General features: G+C 51.4%; 1 protein-coding gene across 1 annotated transcript; it reads left to right on the top strand.

Annotated features, from left to right (window-relative positions):
- Window positions 1–5,252: 5,252 nt before the first annotated feature.
- On the top strand, window positions 5,253–12,188 carry SHOX2 (SHOX homeobox 2). The gene is made up of 5 exons (XM_075033180.1): window positions 5,253–5,725; window positions 7,223–7,431; window positions 9,900–9,957; window positions 10,042–10,130; window positions 10,275–12,188. The coding sequence occupies exons 1-5, from the start codon at window positions 5,443–5,445 to the stop codon at window positions 10,524–10,526; spliced, it is 891 nt and encodes a 296-aa protein (XP_074889281.1). The 5' UTR covers window positions 5,253–5,442; the 3' UTR covers window positions 10,527–12,188.
- Window positions 12,189–21,581: the final 9,393 nt, after the last annotated feature.

Below are 21,581 nucleotides of genomic sequence, written 5' to 3'. Positions count from 1 at the left end.
TGCTGAATCTCGTGGGGTTTTCCTACCTGGCTGTTTCCGTACAAAGTCTGCAGATCCACCACAAGGACTTGTACCATAAACAGAGTGACATGAGTGAGTTCACCCTTACAGCTATGGGGAATCATATTTTTAAGGCTCCTTACCCTTACTTCTCAGGCAGAAGCAATATGAATTTGCAATAGGAGATATGCTTCTGCCAATTCCTCTACGTGTAGACACCGTGGAAGATGCGGCTCTCAATGCCTGGCAAGGCACAAGAGGCAGCAGTAGGCTTGTATCCTGACTATGGAGCAATACTAGGAGGAGGAGGAGGAGGAAAAAGGCACATTAACAAGCACCAACAGTGAATGAACAGTTTCAGATGACCTTAGAACCAGGGTTACATTCCAGGCGTCCATGGGGAGACAGTCTCCTGACCATTACATCAGTGAGGCTCACTCTTTTCCATCACCCAGCCCCAACCTTCCCCCTGCGTGGTTTCTCATCCACTCTTAAGCATATTCCCTCACCCACTTCTGAATTTAGATCAACCTACTCTGGTCAAACACCAAAGGAACACTGAGAATTCAGACGATGCTGTCTCAAGATATGAGGACCCACAGCAGCCACATGGAAACTCATGCTGAAGCCTGAGCTGGAACACAACATCAAATGAATCAGCTACTAAAGTATTTTTGAAGGCTCTAGTGAATGCCTGTGAACTTCAACATTTTGAAGGCTTGCAATTTTGTCTGAAATTGAACAGCTTTTCAATAGGATGACTAACAGCTGGACCTGGTAAATTTTAAGTCCCCATTCTGGAGCACAGGCATGTTGAAGTACCTAAAAGACACACTTCCAGGCCTTTGGTTTTTTTAATAATTAATTTTTGTTTAAGTCTTGTTTCTGAAAACTGACGCTGCAACACTTTGGTTGAAATGAAAACAAAGTGCATACTCTCATACATGCGTTTTACCAAGAGAAAATATCAACATCAAAAATTTCAAACCAACTACTTACATTTGGCAAAGTCATAAACAGTGTTTTCAAGCTCACCTGCAAACAGTTAAGTAACCTCCCACCCTGCATTTAAAAATGTAAAGAAAACACAGATGACGTAGGAAATGGACTTCTCTAGAAAAACTCTATTCAAAGAGAGTAACGTACACTTCAAAAGGTAGCAAGAAGCATACACACATTGACCTGACCTCGTTCAATCTTGTATCATAGATGTTAGAATTATTTCAAGCATGCAATACATATTTTCAAACATGAGTTTCAAACTATTACTGTATTTACTATAGATTATAAGAAAACAATATCGTTTGGTTATTTTTAATCAGAAGTTGTTATCCAGCAAACTAATTGCTGCAGCAGACTGTATCTTGAGCACAGCATCCACTTAAACAATACAATCTTTAGTGACCATAATCATCCAGAAGCGATGAAGACAAAATAACCTCCACATTTGTTCGGCATCAAATCCAAACAATTTATGTTTGTTAGTTACTAAGAAACTTTGATTATAACTAACTTGCAATAATCACTAACCACCTGCGCTGTTTATGTAGCATCTCTACAAACAAGATCCTTTAAGAAATTATAACCGCTTAGAAGGGCACCGATGGAAAACATACTGCAACCATCTCTGTATCCCCTTCCTTCCTGCTGAACTGTGCAAGTCCATCTTTAAGAAAGAATCAACAAATCAGGATGAGATGCTATGTGAGCTTCAGCCAGGAAACAAGTCTAACTGAAGTAAAAATTATTCTAAGTCCTCAACAAACATGCTCACTAGCTAACACATAGGAGTGACAGTGTGACTAATGGCAGCGCTGCTCCCCAAAAAAGGCAAACCACAAACAGGCAGACGGTAGAAGTCCCTCTCAGACAGCTTCTATGTGTCTACAGATCAAAGACTGTCTTTGTAACTACCCCCACCAAGCTTGTAGTTATATGGAAACTGCCCCTGCTCTACAGTTCAGAAGAAGTACTCTCAGTAGAGGAGGAGACGTGATCAGAAAAGAGAATAAGGTGGCTGTTCTATACGAGGGCAGCAACCTGAATTGTTGTTGTTGATTTTACTTACTTATCCAGTGGTGCCTCTTTCCCTTAGCCAAGTTTCCAGATCACTGCAGGAGGAACACCTGAATCACATCTACCAGAGAGCTACCATCACTGGTTACCTCAGAAGAAAGTCTAGACATCACAGAATCACAGGACTCAGTTACTTTCTTACAATCTCTCCCATAGGAGCAAGAATCCACAGACACCAAACATACCAGAACACTGCCTTCTGGTTACATAAAAGATATCCTCTTTGATAATGACGTCAACAGTATTTTTCAAAATCATTAATTTTGAACTTGAAGGAAGTTTGCCTCAATTCAAAATCATGAATGAACCATTTACTTACAATAACAGTATTCCTTAATTCAGCTTCAAATCTTTAGATTCCAAATTGTGGGAAAAACTAGGGTCAGGGAGACACCACATGCCCGTGGCCATCCAGGACACCAACAGCAAAGTGGAGAATCAAACCAAGATCTCCAACCCTGGTACGATCCTCATCGACTAAGAGACCACCTCCAGAAGCCATCTTTTGCTCAGTAAGTCTTCATTCTACAAACTGGCCTTCCACCACATGAAGGCAGCAAGAACTACAAACGTTCCTATTTTAGGTCAATGCAAGTAAGTTCACTAAGTGCATTAGTGGATCAGCATTTCTTCCAAGTAACCAACTTTCAGAACAAGCTTACAGATCAACAAAGTTTATCTGAACTTGGTGATGCAACTTTTGGTATTTCTTTTAGATCAAGTTCTAACTACCTTCCTCACTCATGGGGTACAACATCATGCTAAACCACTAAAAACATGTTTAAGATTTGTTCCAGATCATTAGAACAGCTAAACTGCTCAAAACAAGTTTCATTCACGTCGGGGAAAAAAAAGTAGCACCCAGAATTGCCTTTAGCTGAAACGTAAAATGAAAATACCTAAAACAACTGCTGCCAGAAACGGCGCATCAGACACGGAAAAAAAAGAACCATCGCGTACCTTCTTTGCCCACGCTTTCCCAGACCGAGAGCTGGGAGAGTAAGCTTCTACACAAATCCTTCCCTCTCACCACCCCAAGAACCAAAAGGTAAGGACAGCAACACCCACCGCAGGCACTACGCGCTCCCCGCTCACACACACACCGACTACTCCTACGACAGACGGACCCCGGCGGAGACCCGGCAGCCGGGGCGGGAGGCCCGGGAGAGGAAACAAACCGGAGCGTTTCCACACCTGGAGCCGCAGGACCCGGCGGCCGGGCCCCGCAATCCGGCGGCGGCCAGGCCGCGGCGGGCTCCCGGCGTTGTCATGGCAACACCGGGCAGGCCCGGCCCGGGGGAGGACGAGCAGCAGGCCGCAGGGCGCACCCGGCGTCCCGCAGCGGCCTGCCCTGTCCCTGCTGGGGCTGGACTCGCCGCCGGGCCCCACCACGTTACCTGAGCGGCCGGAGAAGCTGAGCCGAATCGAGCCGAGCCGGGCCAGGCCGAGCCGGGCCGCGGGAGCGAAGGCGGCACCGGGCCGCGGCTGCCGGTTTGAGCTCAGCGCCTTCCTGGGCGGTGGGCAGGCATCAGCAAACGAGCGCCGAGTTCATCCAGGCGGCCAGGCAGCGCCGCCGAGCGCCGAAGAATCGATTGCGGCGCTCCCGCCTCCCCGGCGGGGCGAGCCCTCCCCACGCGTGACGGGCGGCGAGGGGCGCGCGGCCGCTGCCGGGTACCCGCTACCCACCGGCGGCTGCAGCGTGTTCCACGGCGCGTTGTCCTGGCGTGGTGACCACGGCAACGACTTACCGGCGCACCTTGCCGCTGCGGTCCGTGTACCACCCGTTCCCCCCCCCACGGGTGACGGGGCTCCGCGGCGGCGCGGGGTGTTTGTCGTTTTGAGCTCGGAGTGATTGGGGGGGGGGGGGGGGGGGTCGGTGTTTCCCGGCACTGACAACCGTCCCCGCGGCCGAAGGGGGCAGCATTCCCCCCGCGGCGTGGGCACCGCGGAGGGGCCGGGCTGTGCCCCCGGGGGAAGGGATGGGACCCAGCCGCGGGTGGGGGGGGGAGCGCGTCCCGGTCCGCCTCCCGAGGTCAACCTCCGCCGAGCGACGGGGGAGAAACGCAACGAAACGATCGACACACACCCCCCCCACTTAATTCTTGTCTTTGGACGAATTCGGTTAGTTTAATGCGAGTTTCCGAGCACGCGCTCCCCGCCACGGGAATCGCGAAAGGTTGCGTGGTGAGAAAAAAAAGGAAAACACCGGGATGGAAGAGCCGCTGGTGGGCATCTTTCCCGGCCGCTCCCGTCCGGATCCCGGTCCACCCGCGGCGGAGCGGGACCGGTTCACGGGCGGCGGGACCCGCTCTGCTGCCTGCGACGGAGCAACGGTAAAAAAAATAAAAATAAAAAAAATCGTTGCCTACCGCGGCTGAGGCGTGGGGAATTGGAGCTGGAGAAATGCTAATTCCATCCTCGGTACCGTACCCGCTCGAGTAAATAAACGCTCTTTTCCGTAAAGTCGCCTTTCCGAAGGTCAAATGAAAAATCAATAAATAAGCAAGAGTTAAACAATTTTGAATAATTTATTAGAGCCCCAGCAAAGGTGTACGGGAGGCGACTTCTGTCAACAAACCCGCTCTCTTAATGGGATTTCAACGACAAAGGAGAAACAATATTAGCAATAAATACCGTAATTCGCTCTAATCTGATGCCTCGATTCGCCCTGTGAGAAAACCCGAACGATAACGGCGGTATTTGTCACTGTCAATTAACCGGGAATTTATTTGCTGGATTTGCCCGTCCACGGAGGAACTTTTCCCCGGCTCCCCCGCGCAGCGCCCGGCGGGGTGCGGGGAGTGCGGGGCCGACCCCCCCCCCCTCCGCGTCCGCGGAGGGGGGGGGGGGGTCGGCCCCGCACTCCCCGCACCCCGCCGGGCGCTGCGCGGGCGCGGATCTTGCGCCCCCCCCACGCCCCCCCCTTCTCCTCCCGCCCCTGGCCACTCCCCCGCAGCTCCGGCCCCCTCTCTCCCGCGCCGCGTTCGCCCGCGGGACCTGGCGTACGGGCCGTCGCCTAATTAAATTAATTAGGGCGCGGAGCGCGGTATAGGGCGGATCGAGCGGTGCCCTGGCCGCAGTGCCCCGCGGCAGGGCGGCGTAAAGCGGGCGGTTTGGAGAAGGGGGTTTCATTCAGAGAGCTCCGAGGGGAGGTAATTCGCCGGGAACAAGGGGCAGGCTTTGCAAAGTATAAATAGTGCCACTTCAATCGCGGCGGCTCTATCAGACCCCGAGAGCCCTGCACGTCGGGCGGCACGGTGAACGGTAACGGTAATACGGGATTCGGTCCGGTCCGGAGCGCAGCCGCCGCCCGCCCCGTGGATGCCCACCCGGGGAAGCGGGGCAGCGCGCCCCTGAGCCGCGGCCATGGAGGAGCTGACGGCGTTTGTCTCCAAGTCGTTTGATCCCAAAGCGAAGGAGAAGAAGGAACTCATCACCTACCGAGAGGTGCTGGAGAGCGGGCCCCTCCGAGGCGGCGGCGGCGGCGGAGGAACGCGGGACACCGGCGGAACCGCGGCGGAACCGGGCCGCGACGAAGCGGGCAGCCCCGCGGCGCGGGTGGGCGGCGGGCGGTCCCCGCCGCGGGAGCCCGACGCCGCCGCCGCCGCCGAGAGAGCCGCCGAGGCGGCCACCCCCAAGCTCAGCGACGGTAACGGCGGCACCGGGGGGCTCCCCCGTCTTCCCTTCCCCTCCTTCCCACACGCATACCCCCCCTCCCTCTCCCCGCTCCCTCCCTCCCCCGTCGGGGTCGGTAACGCGCGGAACGGAGGCGGGAGCGGGCGAGACCGCCGGTCGCGGGTGGAAGGGGCTCGGCGGCGGCAGCGCCCGTGGGGGAGGCTGCGATCGGCGCTAACGGGCGGCTCGGCACCTTTTCCCAGTTCCGGGAAAGAGGCGGCCAGCCTCGAAGTTTATATTAAAATATCTCAAGAAGCGTTTAACTTGCTCATAACGCGATCTGTTCCTGTTTAGCATCCCACGGGAAGCCGCGCTGACAAACGAAAGCCCGGCCACGCGGGCCCGCTTCGTTCCCCCGCGGGTCTCGGCGGCGCGGACACGCGTGGGGCCGGGCCGCCCCGCCGCCGCCGCTCAGCCCCGTCTCCGCTGCCGGGCGGATTTCTTCCCAAACGCCCCGTGCTTTTTCCGCGCTTCTTTTTTTTTTTTCTTTTTTTGTTTTCCGCGCCGGGGCCATGGTACGGCGGTGCCGGTACCGGGGCCGCCCGCCGCTGTCGGTAGCAGCGGGAAGGCAACCGGGGCCGCGGCGGCGGAGCGGCAGCGCGGTTTCCCCGTGGCTGCGCGGACACCCGCGGTTCGCTGCCGCTCTTTTGTTCGGACGAGCGGTTGCCCGCGGAGCGGAGCGCGGCCGGGAGCATCCCCGGGAAAGGGCTAATAAACAAATTTGCGTTAACGAGCGGGGCGCTGGGGGGGCGAACAGCCGGGGCAGGGCCGGGCGGGCAGCCCCCGCGACGCGCAGGTCCCGCGGGGGTCTGCGCAAGGGGACACCCCCCCTCCCAACCACCACCACCCCCCCGCCTGGGACGCGTCTCCGGCAGAAAAAAAAAAAAAAATTAAAACAACGAAAAATAAAAAAGCCAGGAGAGAAGAGCGGGCGCGGAGGGACCGCGGTGACCGGCGGAGAGCCACCGGCGACCTGTTGCTGCGCTTCCCCCCCCCCCCGGGCGGGCAAGGGGGCTGCAGCCCTCCCGCTGACCGGCTTCGGTGCGGATCCTCCGGGCTGCGGGAGGCGGCCGGCCGGGTCCCCCCCTCCCCCGCCCCGTTCCCCCCGTTCCCCGCCGCCAGCGGTTACCGGAGCCGAGCGGCAGCGGGGCCCGGAAAGGCAGCGGCCGAGGCGGGCGGGCCTAGCGCGGCCCGGGCGTTTAGGCCCCGCTCCCGGCTGCCCCAGCCGTGGAGGGGGGGGGGGGGTTGAGGGATTGGGGGGGCTCCCCCCCGGTTCCCCCCTCCCCGGTTCCTTCCCGGTTCCCCGCGTCGCGGAGGGGAGCGGTGGGCTGGGGTGGGGGGGGTGGATGAGCTCCGGCGTCCCCGCTGCCCCCCCTCCCCGGTTCCCGGTGCTGGTACCCTGGGCAGCCCCCCCCTCCCCGGTTCCCGGTGCCGGCCGCCCCGCCTGTCTGACTGCCTGTGTCGTGCCCAGTCTCCCCAGAGCTGAAGGACCGCAAGGAGGATGCGAAAGCAATGGAAGACGAAGGGCAGACGAAAATCAAGCAGAGGAGGAGCCGGACGAATTTCACCCTGGAGCAGCTGAACGAGCTGGAAAGGCTTTTCGACGAGACCCACTACCCGGACGCCTTCATGCGGGAGGAGCTGAGCCAGAGGCTGGGGCTCTCCGAGGCCAGGGTGCAGGTAGCCAGGCTGTGGGGATGCATGGGTGCCCGTGGGCGTGGGTGTGCGCGCACGGTGGAAGGGGCCAGCTCGGTAAAAAAAAAAAAAGCCGGTCGTGCCCCGTCCCCGCCGCTCCTGACACAGGCTGTCAGAGCGAGGATAGGGGGTCCCCACGCAGAATTGCGCCCGGCAAACCCGTAAAACTGCCACCACCACCCCCCCACCCGAGCTTTCTTGTGGCTTGACTCCTTGCAAGTCGTCCCCCCCGCCCCTCGCTCTGTCGCCTTTTATTTAATCTCTGCGTTTATTTCATCTCTGCCTCGGCGAGAGCTACAATGGCTATTTTGTTGGCGTGGGCTGCGGTCCCTCTCCGGGCTGCTCCTGGCGCAGGGCTTACCGGGCGGACGTACCAATTAACTTTATAGATGTAGTGACCATAAACTAAATTAGGAACTGCTAAGTGCAAAAAAATTTACAGCCCGTTTCTCGTCATAGTTCTTAAATCTTGAGGGAAGCGGCACGAAAACTGAGCGAAGTGCACAGACCGGCTTTGTTCGGATTTATGAAATACAAAAGTCTGGGATAAAACCAGGCTATTTTAAGCGTTCTCCTGTACCGAGAAGCCACGGCTTCCTTTGATTTAACCTGCGCCTTTAACCTCGGGCTGCCCTCCCAAAGTTTTTCCGAATCGGTTCCTGGGCTGGTTTCTGCGAGTTTTGTCGGGATGAGATGGAGAGTGAGGAAGGGTCCGGGCTTTGCCCGGCTGGGGAGGAAGGCAGCTCCTCAAATGAGAACAAATGTAGCTGCTCCGGTGTATTTCCGTTCTAATAATAAAAGAAGAGAAAATGATGGTCATTATTTGTTTGAACACATGGAGTAGTTTTAGGCCCCTAACATCTGCAGCTGGCAGAAAGTATCGCTGTAACAGATACTCCCCCTCAATCTTTGTGCTCGTAGGCCACCATCTGCACCGAACTATGCGCACAATCCTTGTGGGGTTTCCCTGCATCTTGTAATAGGGTAAGGACAGAAACAGAGCGGTCACGTTGAACCGAAAAAGTAATAATAGGCAGCTTTTGTCATCACGGCCTGACCCACCGAAAAAAAAAAAAAAAAAAAGAGCCTTCATTTTTCCCGCTCCCCCGTTTTTCCGCCGAGGCGGCCGCCTCTTTACGCCCAGCAAATCTTAACAAAACCAAACCAAACAAAGTTGCAGGGCTTCAACTTGGCTATGAAAAATGTAAAAGGGAGGTGCTTCCTTCTGCTGGCTGTTTGCTCGACAAAGAACGCGGCGGCGGCTGGGCATAATCCGCGCTCCCATTATGCCAAATCGCAGGGTGCATAATAACTTTTGGAGATTTACATAGATTAAACCCATTCCCTTTAAATCGTTCCGGAAAACGCTTTGCAATAATATTTTGCCTCGCATCTGCACTAATTTGTAAATTATGGAATGTGCGTTTCCACGGGAGGCTGAGGGCGAACATGGCTGTTGGGCAGATTTTCCTTGGCTGAAGTAAATGACAGGGCGGGGGAAATTCACATTTATATTTGCCTCCTCAAGTAAGACCTCAAAAAAGATTTTTTTTTTTTTTTTTTTGGCCGTGGGGAAAGGATGGCTTGGTGGATGTGGCTTCTGAGATGCGGTGCAGAGGTCTGTCTTTAAACAGGAATGTTTTAAGGCGAGCTCTCCCTCCTTCCCTCCCTCCCCTCCCCTCTCTTCTCTAAGCAAGCAGAACTTTATTCTGGAAATTCATTTCAACAATTCCAATATTAAAAGTATGTTCTTGTCTAATGCGCAGCCTTTTCTGTGGAAGCAAATTAGATTATCATGATAATGAGACAATTATTCCGCTTCCGTGCTACACTCCACCGCACAGAGGAACAGAGAAATTCTAAACTTCTTTGTAGCCAAGCTTTTGTGACAGTAATTACACACACACACACACCCCCACACACCGCCAAAGAAAAAAAAAGTGAGTCATTAAACTCTTTGGTGTTTAGTTTTTCTTGAAGATAAAGCTAATTAATTAATTTATTAATGAGCATGATCTTCTCAGGCCTGGCAGTGCAAACGTCCAAACCCATTATCGCCAGTTAGTATTAGATATCAGGGGGCGATTTAGGTCTGTTGGGACCCTGAGGTGGAAAGACGAAACCGGGGCTAGGAAAGTAATTTCTCTGCAACGAGCACTCTGCGAAGGTCGATTTTCTGTATGTTTTGACTCTTTTTCCCCTGCCTTTCGCGTTTCGGAGCTGATGAGCCGGGGCTGCCCGGGAGGAGGGAGCCCAGCCGGGTTTCTTTGTCTGCCGGTTTGGGGTTTGTTTTGTTGTTTGGGGTTTTTTTATTAGTTCTCGGTGGGTTTAATTTTTTTTTTTTTTTCTTGGCGCTTCGCGTCCTCCCCACGGCGGTGCCAACGCGGCCGTGACACCCCTGTGTCCCCCCCTCTGTCCCGTCTGTCGTCCCCCCCCACACCCTCTCCCCGCAGGTCTGGTTCCAGAACCGAAGAGCCAAATGCCGAAAGCAAGAAAACCAACTCCACAAAGGTACTTGGGGAGGGGGTGATGCGGAGGTTTGTGGGGGGGTTGTCTGTCCCTCCCTGACCGCCTGCCGCTGCCTCCCTCCCGCAGGGGTGCTGATCGGCGCCGCCAGCCAGTTCGAAGCTTGCCGGGTGGCCCCGTACGTGAACGTGGGCGCGCTGCGGATGCCTTTCCAGCAGGCAAGTGGGCGGCGGTGGGGTCGCGGGTGGCAGTGGGGGGGGAGGGACGACGGGACAGAGAGACGGACGGACTAGACGGAGGGACACGCGGGACCGCGGCGGGCGGGTGGGTCGCTGCCACGCCGCCGCCCTTCTTCCCGGCAGGTTCAGGCGCAGCTGCAGCTGGACAGCGCCGTGGCCCACGCACATCACCACCTCCACCCGCACCTGGCCCACGCACCCTACATGATGTTCCCCGCACCCCCCTTCGGGCTACCGCTGGCCACCCTGGCCGAGTCCGCCTCCGCCGCCTCCGTGGTGGCCGCCGCCGCCGCCGCCAAGACCACCAGCAAGAACTCCAGCATCGCCGACCTCCGCCTGAAGGCCAAGAAACACGCCGCCGCCCTGGGGCTGTGACCGGGCTCGCTCGCTTTTCTTTTTTTTTTTTTTTTTTTTGTTTTTAAATAAAAAAAAAGGGGAAAAAGGAAAAAAAAAAGACGAGGGAGAGGAGAAACTGACGGGAGATATATACTTATTTAAAGAATTAGAGGAACTAGACGCGCAGCTGGGAAGTTCACAGGTTTTGAAACTGACCTTTTTCTGCGAAGTTCACTTTAATACGAGAAATTTGATAAGAGAGGCGGGCCTCCTTTCACGTTGCATCAGATACTTGAGTTTAACAACCACGTCTGGAATAGCGACAAAAAGAAGAGAGAAAGACGACAACGAAGAGGGGAAAAAAAAAAAAAAGGGGAAAAAAAAAAAAAGAGACAATGATTTCTCTGCGAATTTCTAATGGGAAACTGTCCGGGATACTTCCTCCAGCAGCATTCCGGCTTGCATGTATTTGTATTTCATTGATGGAGTCCTTTGATTCACTTGCACTTCACCCTCATCTTTAGTAGAAACAAAACAAAACAAAACAAAACAAACAAACGTGGCTGGGTTCTTTCTCTTTTAATCTTGGAGGGAAGCAGAAAGAGAGAGGGAGATCAAGCACTACCTTTTCCACTCTTAAATCTTTGTTGGTCGTTTGCTGTCCCACCTCTGAAATAAAAGGGAGCGGAAAGCATCAGGAGAGCGGAGCGTGCCTCCCTTTGCCGGGTCTCTCTTGTCCTGAGGGCAAAAACAAAAGGAAAAAAAAAAAAAAAGAAAAAGAAAAAAAAAGAGTATTTAATTCCCAACCACCACTTTACACAACGGCAAATTCCAATAAGAGGTACTGGGTACATGTAAAATATGTTGATACACACGAACAAAGTTTATTTTGGCTATAACTTGTGAATTGATAGTTGACTGTCAAACATTTACATTTTATCTCATAAAGGTGTATCTATTCACGTAATCTTGTGATTTTTATTATTATTATTATTATTTGAAAGACGTATAGCTATTTAACCTGGGGTACCTTGCAGTCGGTGATTGTTATCCCAGTTTGCCATCAGACCCTCATGCTTATTGCCAAGACAGAGGGAAAGCTCTTCTACGCGAACTTTGGTATGGATGGGCTTTGTATCTATTTGTTCTCCATGAAAACAAAATTATTTATATTGACCATATTTTTTCTAGTGTATTTTAAGTTATTTAAAAAAGGGGGAAAAAAAAAAGAAAAAAGATGCTGTTATTTCATTACATTTGTTGTCAGTACAATATATTTTGTTTCACTCAGGTTTGCTTCACCTTTTTTAGTCCATTTTCGACGTCACGAATTTCAATAAGTGCCAAGTAATGAATTTAAGACACTTTGCGACCTATTGACTGACAAGGGTAACGTTTTAGTGGACGGCTTCACGTCACTTCTGGTACTGTTAATATTAAATCGTCGGTGATATTGTTTCTTTTCTGTGTTTACACCTTCTGTAGAGCTCGCACGTTTCTTTCTGCTCCGTAGAAATCGCGACAAACCGATAGCACGACGAGGAAGCACCGCTCACCTCTGCGCATCTTTTGTTACCACTTTATATGAGTTTTCCTGAGTTTCGGCTTCACAAAACTTAACGCGGCGTTTTGGTTTGGCTTTCTTTTGAAGAAAAATAGACCGGTGGAAGTTATATAGCAATTGTGTCTTTACAAGTTCTGTCAAGTTCCCTCAGGTAATAAAATCGAGGAAAGTCTTAACGGCTCAAAATATTTTCCAGGGAAGGAACAGGGGGAATTTGCACTGCGCAAAATCCGCAACTCCCGCCGCCGCTCGCCTCCCTCCTCGCTCCGGGACCCGGGGCAGAGCCCGCACCCCGCTCCCGGGGCCGCCCGGGGCCGCCCGGGGCCGCCCGGACCCGCCGTGCCGCGGCGGAGCGGCCGCAGGGTCCCGCTCCCCCCCGGGAAGCCAGCCGCCAGCCCCGTCCCTCCCCGCCATGGCCGCCCGCCCAGGGCTCCGCTTGGCGCCAATTCCTCCACGCCGTGTCCGGCGGGACGCCTCGGTCCTTCCGAGGGTTCCGAGAGGAAAGGGCGCCCGCCACGGCGGTCCCTGTGAGGAGAAGGGCGCCCGCCACGGCGGTCCCTGTGAGGGGACGGCGCCCGCCATGGGGGTCCCTGTGAGGGGACGGCGCCCGCCATGGGGGTTCTTGTGAGGAGAAGGGCGCCCGCCACGGCCGTCGCTGTGAGGGGACGGCGCCCGCCATGGGGGTCCCTGTGAGGGGACAGCGCCCGCCACACGGGTTCTTGTGGGGGGATGGCGCCCACCACAGGGGTTCTTGCGAGGGCAGGGCACCCGCCGTGGGGGTCCCTGTGAGGAGAAGGTGCCCGCCACGGCGGTCCCTGTGTGAGGGGATGGCGCCCGCCACAGGGGTTCTTGTGAGGGGAGGACACCCGCCGTGGGGGTCCCTGTGAGGAGAAGGCGCCCGCCGCGGCTGTCCCTGTGAGGGGAAGACGCCCGCCATGGTGGTGCCCCTGAGGGGAAGGCTCCCGCCACGGTGCCCCCCGCGCCCAGCCGCGAAGGCCGGCGCTTGCGGGAAGGGGCCCGCCTCGGTGCAGCGAGGGAGGAAGGCAGGCGGTGCCCGGGGGGCTGCGGGGAGCGCGGGCGGACCCGCTGGCGGAGGCGGCTGAGGCGAAGCTGCCGGAGCCCCGTCGCCTCCGCCGGGCCCCTCGCCGGGGAAGCGGCGGCCTCCGGCGAGCCGTGCCCGCTCGCCGCGGCCAAAGGCTCCTCCGGGGCCCGGCCGCCGCCAGGCTACGCGCAGCGGGGAAGAGCCGGCGGCGCCGCTGGGTCCGGCGCAGGCCGAGCGGCCGCGGGCGGTCGGGGGAGGCTGTCGGCTGTCGGCTGTCGGCTGTCGGGAGGGAGCCCCAGCTGTCCCCCGCAGCCTGCCCCCCCCCCGCCCGGGCGGGAAGCCCTCCCGGAGAGGGCTGCAAGGAGCAACAGCAAAATCGGCTGATAACGGGCGGGAAAGGATAGATTTTATGTTAGGTAGAACAGCTCTATTCGAGCAAAAGTAAGATACTGCTAATTATAAAGTCAATAAAACTAACGGTGGTGTCGATTGATCCCCGAATAAAGGAGTTAATTAATATGTGCACAAGCAGCTGATAGCGCAGCCCGGTCATTGCGGCCCCGCAGCTCAAATCCCGAGCGCAGCCTCAAATATTCTCAGTCTGCTCCGCATAAAACTTGTCACGTCTTAGCTGCTCTGTTTAAAATACAACTAGTTTAAATATAGTTGCCTAACAGTCTTGTGCAGGTTATTGATGTATGTAACGTAAACTGTGATGGATACATACAATGTGAATTTAAAATCTTTACAATATGCTCAGATATTGGCATGTCTGTCTTCAAGATGATTGTAATAAAAAAACATGAAAAATGTACTTTCATCGTAACAGGGAGAGATGATTGGATGGTGTAAGACAACTGTGTATTTTTTAGCGCAGCTGTGATTAAAATAAAATAGTCTTAACGGGATATTTTTGGACAGGAATACTAACATTCCTGGTTTCCTTGGATTGGAATACCTAATAAGTCTATAGGCCGACAGAAGTTGGCCAGAACTCTTCTGTTTCTATTTTATTTCTTACAGTGTCTGAACCTGTATAAAAACCCATAGGTTTCATGAAAGTTAATTATGGATATTTCACGAGCCAGCCAGTGCACATGCCATATATGCTTTCTGTAGATAAAATTTTAGTACGGGATTTACATGGAGATGTACTGGCCTGAGAAGGGGATTCAGAGAAGACATCACATACATCATGTAGGAAGGGGCAAACACCTGTTTCTGTCCTCGTAGTGCCGATCGCATGTTCGCAGCAGGAACTTACGCAGATTCTTACTTGGTGAAGTAGCAGTTTCCACATTTTGTTCGCTCGCTACAGCCACACGATGTTAGGTGAGCAGCAAAGTGCGATGGCAGCCAGATGTCTTACAGAAAACTCCAAACACCTCCGCGCTAACTCCTGCCATAGATTTCAGTCCTCCGTACAAGAACATTTGAAGGGAGAAAGAAAGAAAACACTGGGTTTGCCCAGTGCATAAAAGTGGATGAAAATGTGCTAAATACTGTGTATAAAACTGATAAGTCTCATAGTGTTCATTAGCAGCTCAGCTTTATGCCAGGCAAAGCTTTTAACCAGCGCACTTAAACTTGCCTTTCAGAAAAGCACCATCAGAAGAGCACTTGAGCCTCTGTGGTATCCAGCTGATGGTTCTGCGCAACAGCAGTTTGCCCTTAGGAGTACAGCAGTCCTTCGAGTGAACTGCGGCCGAATACTCAAGGAATAAATAATGTGGTTTGTGTAACAGTACACACTGTACTAACTCCTGCCCAGTAAATATTGATACTCGTCCAATTTTGTGGCTGTTCACATCTCATTTGCCCTTGAATTTTCAGTTTCTCACGATTTCTGAGCCTGTTCACCCTTACTGTGAAGCACCAGCAGGTGAAAGTGCACCTTAAAGGTCATCTACCACGTATATTTAAAAAATAGAAGAATCAGATCTGCATCACTTTTGCGTTTTTGAGGTGGGCAACAAAGTTCTGAAAGGAACTGGAAAAATTGTACTCATTTTTAACCTTTATTTAAGCTGCAAATGCCCCTGGTTTTGATGGAGGATCTAATAAGTGTTCTCAGAAATGTGAGTTATCACACTTCACGTGAGCGGCCAGTCTTCTCTCCAGGTGTTCTTTAGGCAATTAAGTTACTGTGAATGAAGAAAATTCTCAGAATTTTCTACACCATGAATCTTGCTAGTCCGGTTGCAGAGTATGGCTTTTAGGATGCATTTACGCTGTTTTGCCAGTCGTTACTCATTTCACTGACTGGGCAAAAGCTAGATTTCTAACAGAAGAGCCGGCAGACCCCTCAATGCCCATCATCTTTCTTGGCAGCGTGGTCACAGCATGCCTTCTGTTGACAAAGAAAAGTAACAAGCAACACAAACCCAACCCCTCCCCAATTTGAGGTTGATTTTTGTTTTCAGTTGGCAGGTGCCTGCAAAGGCCTCCCAACGGCGGTTTGACCCGTCTGCCGGCAGCCTGCCTGCTCGGAGGCAACGGCTGCGAGTGCCGGGCGCTCCTGCCTGCAGGGTTTGTAAGGGATCTGCTCTATCGTTCGTGTGTAATGTCACCCATGCTTTGCACGTACCGATGCTGTGCCGACAATACGGCTCTCGTTTTGTGCTGCAGAAGGCAGCCTCTTTCTCAGCAGTCATGTTTTGCGCTCATATGAGAGCCTTAACTTTTCCTAGAGAGGGAAGGTAAGCTTAAAGGAGTAAAACAGGAAAAATTGCTGCTTTGCTCCAGTGGCTAACGCTGCATAACCAGCCTACTTCTGCACTCTCAGAAAGTAACTTGGACTCTGTCTGCTGTCCCTTTTTCTGTTACTCTGGCCCCAACTTGTGAGCTCTTTCTGTAAGATAATGGGAAAAAAAAGGTATGCAGAGGAGATTTGCGTCATGTTTTGCAAATCTACCTCCCTACCTGCCCCTCCTTTTCTCTGTGTTAGACTTCTTAATGCTGCAGCTATGAAAGATGTTTGAGAATGTTTTCCTTCATAAGAAAGGTTTTATGGCCTTTGCACATCAGACATGCCGTTCATTAAATGCTGATGTGATATCAACAATCTCCTTTTACACTGGTAAAAATCACCCAGGGGAAAATTCTGAAAGAGAATTCTGAAATGGGGAGGTACAAAATGCACTCGTCATGGGCCAATGCTCTGAACAAGGGGCACTTTGACCTTACCAGCAGCCACAGCCATCCTGCAACCACCGAGGATATAAACCCATGGTTAATAAAACACAGTACCACAGTAGTGTAATCTCTTATGAACATCTTCCTCAAGTTAATTTAGAGAAGAAAGATAACAGTTTTAATAATGCATTAAGAAAATGCAGCTGCACCACCGTTCGGGCTGACATTCCACGTGTAATATCCGCATCGGTGCTCCAAGCTTGGGTTTCCTACCGCGGTCCTGGAAGTGCATCTACAGGTCCTCAACAGTCCGTGCAGCCAGGTGGCTGTAGGCTCCATCAGCGGGTGCCTGCGCTTCCTTCCCTCTCTGCCAGCGCTGGTGCCCTGGTGTTTTGCTCTTTGAAAATGTCTCCCTGGGTTCTGCATCTTCTGGAAAAGGCAGCAAGCAGATACAAGCTGGTCAACAGTCGCTTCTGTCCTGTTTACATCCAGCCTTCAGTGTTTTGAATGCATACTTTGACTGCCTCCCCTGCACTCACTCAAGCTTTTTTGGCTTCCTGGGTCTGCATAAAGTGGTCTCATATCACCGTGAAATGGTAAATGCTGGCAATTTTTCTCAGAACTTAATGGCTCTGAGGTCATACTGGCTTCACAGTTCCCACACTCTGTGAAACCCAACTATTTTAATTCTCCAGTCATCTGCCTTTGACTAGCACCTTCGCTGCTGTGGTCACACGCTCCAGCAAGATGTTAACATACTCTGCACACTCTGTAACGGGGGAAACGTTTCGTCACTCCAGTGTTAGGTGGCCACTGCTGCCATTCCTATTTCCCTAACAACAATTTAGACCTACTATTTTCTTTTCCTTACGGGAGGAGAACGTGTCCCGCCGGTCACCGTTGATGAGAACACCAGACGCAGCTTATACAGGATGGTAGAGTTAACCCATGTTTGAACAGCTCACGCTAGAAAGAGTGCTTGAAAAATAAGAATTGGCCATGTTATTAGAAAGCATCTGAATTTTTGGTGTGACCAGAAAGAGACACAACAACTTTTCTTGGAGGGCATTTTAGTGTAGTGACTAAAATAGTTCTTCTGGTGAGAGCTGGCACCAAGCGATTACCCCTCTCAGCATGCCAGAGGATCGCAGAGGGTGCTTTAGCCCTTAGACTGTGCATATACCATGCCAAAGACAGCAGTGTGTAAACTGTTAGTATTAACAACAACACACCTACAAACCTCTTAGCTGTCCTTTGAGTAAATATTTAAGCAGCGGAAACTTGGGTAGCACTTACTAAGATTGGTCATCTACTGAAAAATAAGATACTGCCTGTAGCCTGTTACAAAATAGCTGTGAATACTCAGAACATCTTTTACGCCATTCCTCTACTTAATGTGTATACATTATTTATTATGCAGATTCTCTTTTTTGAAATATTTAGATTTGGAAGTGTTTTGACATGTGGTAATCTTTAGGAAGAAGGTAAACATATCCTTTTTTAAAGAAAATGTAAATCAAGTATTCCCTCAAAATATCTTTGAGAGGTTAAATGGAGGACAATGGAAACCACATGTAAATGCCCCTGCTGTCCCTGTGCAGGAACATTCATATGTATTTCCATTGACTCTGTTGACTGCAGCAGAAATTCTGCTTGGGTGAAGACCACAGTGCTGAACCTATAAGAAAAAGAACACAATAGGCTAATGAATTAACTGGGTTTGATACCTTTTAAATATCTGGTTTAGATTATCATGATTACTTGGACAGCCATTAAGTTAAAGAAATACCATTGCTACAACATTCTTTGTCACTATGGAAAGGGATGCTAACTGATCCATATGGTTTCTGGTAATTTCTTAGATAATTTTTCTCCCTGTCCAGTGCCTGCAGGTGGGATTTTGGTTATTCTTCTAGTGCTGCAACTGCAAGGCTGGATTCCCTGGTAGGATCTGTTGGCTTTAAAGGCCAGATCCTTACCTGGTGTAAACAGCAGTAGCTCTGTCTTACGCTCATTGCATCAGGAAAAGATCTGACCCTTAGTGGGTTTTGTCCTTGTTTCATGCAGCTGACAAACAGCTTTATAATAGGAAGCAGATGAAAAGTTTTACATATGTAATCAGTTTAATTGCAGAAATAGTTGACAATATTTTCCTACCTAGGTAAAAGATTTTGTATGAATTTCAAAAGTAATTTAACCATGGTAATATTTCTGAAGGAAAGATAAACATTTCCAATTCATAAATTATTTTATGTTCAGTTGTAATTAGTTTACATCAATTTCTAATGGACTCGTTTTGCTTGTAATCAAGAACTTATTTTCATGGGCCAGGGAAATGCCTGTGAATTTTCTCTCCGAGCTTTCTTTCATAACATCTGCACTGAGACTTCCCAGTTAAACAATGGAAAGGCAGGATTTACAGAGTGTCAGCTCGCCGTTCTGTTCCTGGAGAAAGACAAATTAAGCCTTCTGTTATAAATGGAACATATATACTTCAAAACAATAGTTATTAGCCAAGATATGTCCAAGGTCAGGCTAAGTTATGTATGATGTATTCCTATGAGTAATGTATCTTTACGGCTATTTAAAGTGTGAACACATTTAAAATTTTTGCAAGCTTTTGCATACATTTTATAAGTGTCCCACTTAGTTTTCGGAAAAATAAAAATTAACATTAGCCAGGAATTGCATTTGTTTTTAACTATTTCCTGTGTGCTCATACAATCGTTGTTCATTACCACAGGGAAACATGTGGTGGTTCAGTGTACTTCAAGGGCTGTCAATAAGGAAACGGTAAATTTGGTCTTGTCTAATTTCAGAAAACTTGAAGCAATAGCTTGCAGATACGCGGATTAATGTTAGGGGCTCAAGCATGCAAGGATAATAACTGGAGCAGAAAGAAGAATTTTAGTTCTGGCATTGGTAATCAAAAATGCCATTTACGTTTAAAAATGCTTGCGCGTTCGTATTTTAACATCTATAAAATTGGGATAGTCATAATTTAAATAGGGAATTGAATTTACAAAAGCTTAAAGAAAACAGAAAGAAATTCTGAAAGCTGTCCTCAAATCTGCACTGGATTCTTCTTGCCTCGGGTGTCTCTTCGGGCTCTACCACCACTATTCATGTGCTCTTGTTTCTGTATCGCAGTCCTCCTCTCGCACGCCAGTCTGGACCCTGCGTGCTGGATATACCCGGTACTTCTGCTGACTTCGGCAGTGCATACCTGGCACTTGGGAAACAACCTCTTCTTTTAAAAGCACTAGTTCTCTTCTCCACACGTTGCTTATTTTCTCAAAGTTCTCAGTAAAACTTAAAAACAGCTAAAAAACAATTTACACAATAGTCTACAGCCACTTTTACCATCCTCCAAGTGCCTTGGCCACCACTGTGCCTGGGCAGGTGGCCAGGAAGTTTATGGTAAGTTTTGGTGAGTTTTGAAGTCATGAGATCAGTTTTAAAATCCCCTAGCTCTTATAAATAACGGTGAATGGTCTTAATGTAACCTCACAGCAGATCTTCCCCACCCCTTGTCTCTGGGTGTCTTGAGAGGAATTGCAACACAGACGAAGCATCTCCGTGTAGCACCTCACGTAACTGTTCCTAATTTCTTGCCTGGTTCTGCATGTGATTTTCCCATCTCTGCGCTGACTTCCATGTCTCTTCCCTGCCACTGTCTCTCACGTAATCCCAGCCTCCCTCCAAAATACCATCGGTCTCTTGCTCTGCATTTCCTCTTGCCCACCACTCTGCATGATGCGTTCCTGTGGCATCGTTTGCCTCTTCCTGATAGCCCTTCTCCTTGCTCCTCACCCCAGCCCTCCAAGATGCTTTTTCTTGTCCTCGTTTCTCTTCACTGGCAGTCCTTTCTCCTGGACACAGCCTCGAGCCCCTTTAAAATGCCGTAGGGAAACAAGTGAGCCGGTCTGAGGGTGGCTGGAGAACAGAGCGAGGCACCAGCTGGGTTTAGTAAGGCAAAATAAAACCGCGCTCAGAGGACTGAGCTCCTCTGACATCACATCAGCTACGTAAAGAACCACTCAAAGTCCCCGGGACTGTCTCAGCTGCCTCTGCCGGGGTGATGTGAAGGATTTTTGTGCCGATCAGCGGCACACTTTGGGTGCCCGAGAGTTGCACGGTAGCCCCGGGGTTACGCTCCCGTCAGACCCCGTGAGGGGAAACGTTCCCTTCCAGGCAGCGTGCCGTCCTTCGGTGGCTGATGGAGAGGTACGGACCCCTGCAGCAGGGCTTGCGAGGGACGTCTGCGTGCTGCATCGGGTCTTCTCGTGAAAACCCGAGGGCTGGGACCCGTGGGTATCCTTTCTCTTTCTCCTCGTCTACTGAGAGCCTTGCTCCTGCTCACAACTGCCCGGCAAGCGGCAGCGGAAGGCAGCCTGGCTGCGGATGGGGAGAGACAGGCTCTCGCTGCAAGCAGGAGCAGGCGCCTTGACAACCCGTGCGCGGGAGGGACGGCGACGTGAGCATCTTCGTCTCGGCAGAGGCTGATGGAGAAGGCACGAGGGGGACGCAGCCTCGGGGGGGACACCAGCAGCTGCTGCTGGGGAGGTCAAGGAGGGGGCTGGAGGGGAGGTGGGCAGCCCAGGGGTGAGCCCCTCTCCATCCATCCCTCCCAGAGGCACGGGAGCATTACTGCTGCCCCATCATCTTCCCCTCCCTTACACGTCTCATTCTCTTCCTTGCTAGAAAAGGAGATAAGACATACTGAGAGCCTGAGTACATTTTCCAGCTAACCCATGTCTTTACAGAGGGTGAGTGCCTTGGTGAGCTCTCTTCTGTCTCAGATCTTAAGCTGCTGTCTGCAGCAGCTGGTGCTTTCCTGCTCTCTTCCACTGTTGGGGTTGCTGCTCACAGCATCATTTTCCTGGGAAGATGTGAGAGCTCCCCGGGGACTGTCAGAGACCTGGAAAAAATACCTATTTCCTATGTGTCCTTAGGAGGCAAAATCCTGTGTACTCACAAGCGTCCCAGGACAGTCAATAACACTGGGAAAATACAGCAAGATAGTATGTTTGTAAATTTAGATTGACCAGGCAGAATGTAGTGGTCCCAGGACATCTCTCTGGAAGGTCAGAGCAGGGCAGGAAGGGACTCAAGGGAGCTCCGGCCACCCCACTCCTGGGGTCCAAGCTCACGTACTTATGCATGCCATGTCTCCTGGACGATGCTGAAAGGAAGGCCACAGGCTTTCCAGAAAAGGTGCTACAAAACATAAATTAAAAAAAAAAATCAGGTTTGTGCACAGAAGAAATGCATTGTTCACAAATTGCATTTTTCCTTGATTTCTTCTGTACAGCTATTGAGTAGGCACAACCTTGTTTAGCCTAAAAGATCT

Source organism: Buteo buteo, chromosome 7, assembly GCF_964188355.1.
Source record: "Buteo buteo chromosome 7, bButBut1.hap1.1, whole genome shotgun sequence".
NCBI lineage: Eukaryota > Metazoa > Chordata > Aves > Accipitriformes > Accipitridae > Buteo > Buteo buteo.
This window is presented reverse-complemented; position numbering and strand designations above follow the sequence as displayed.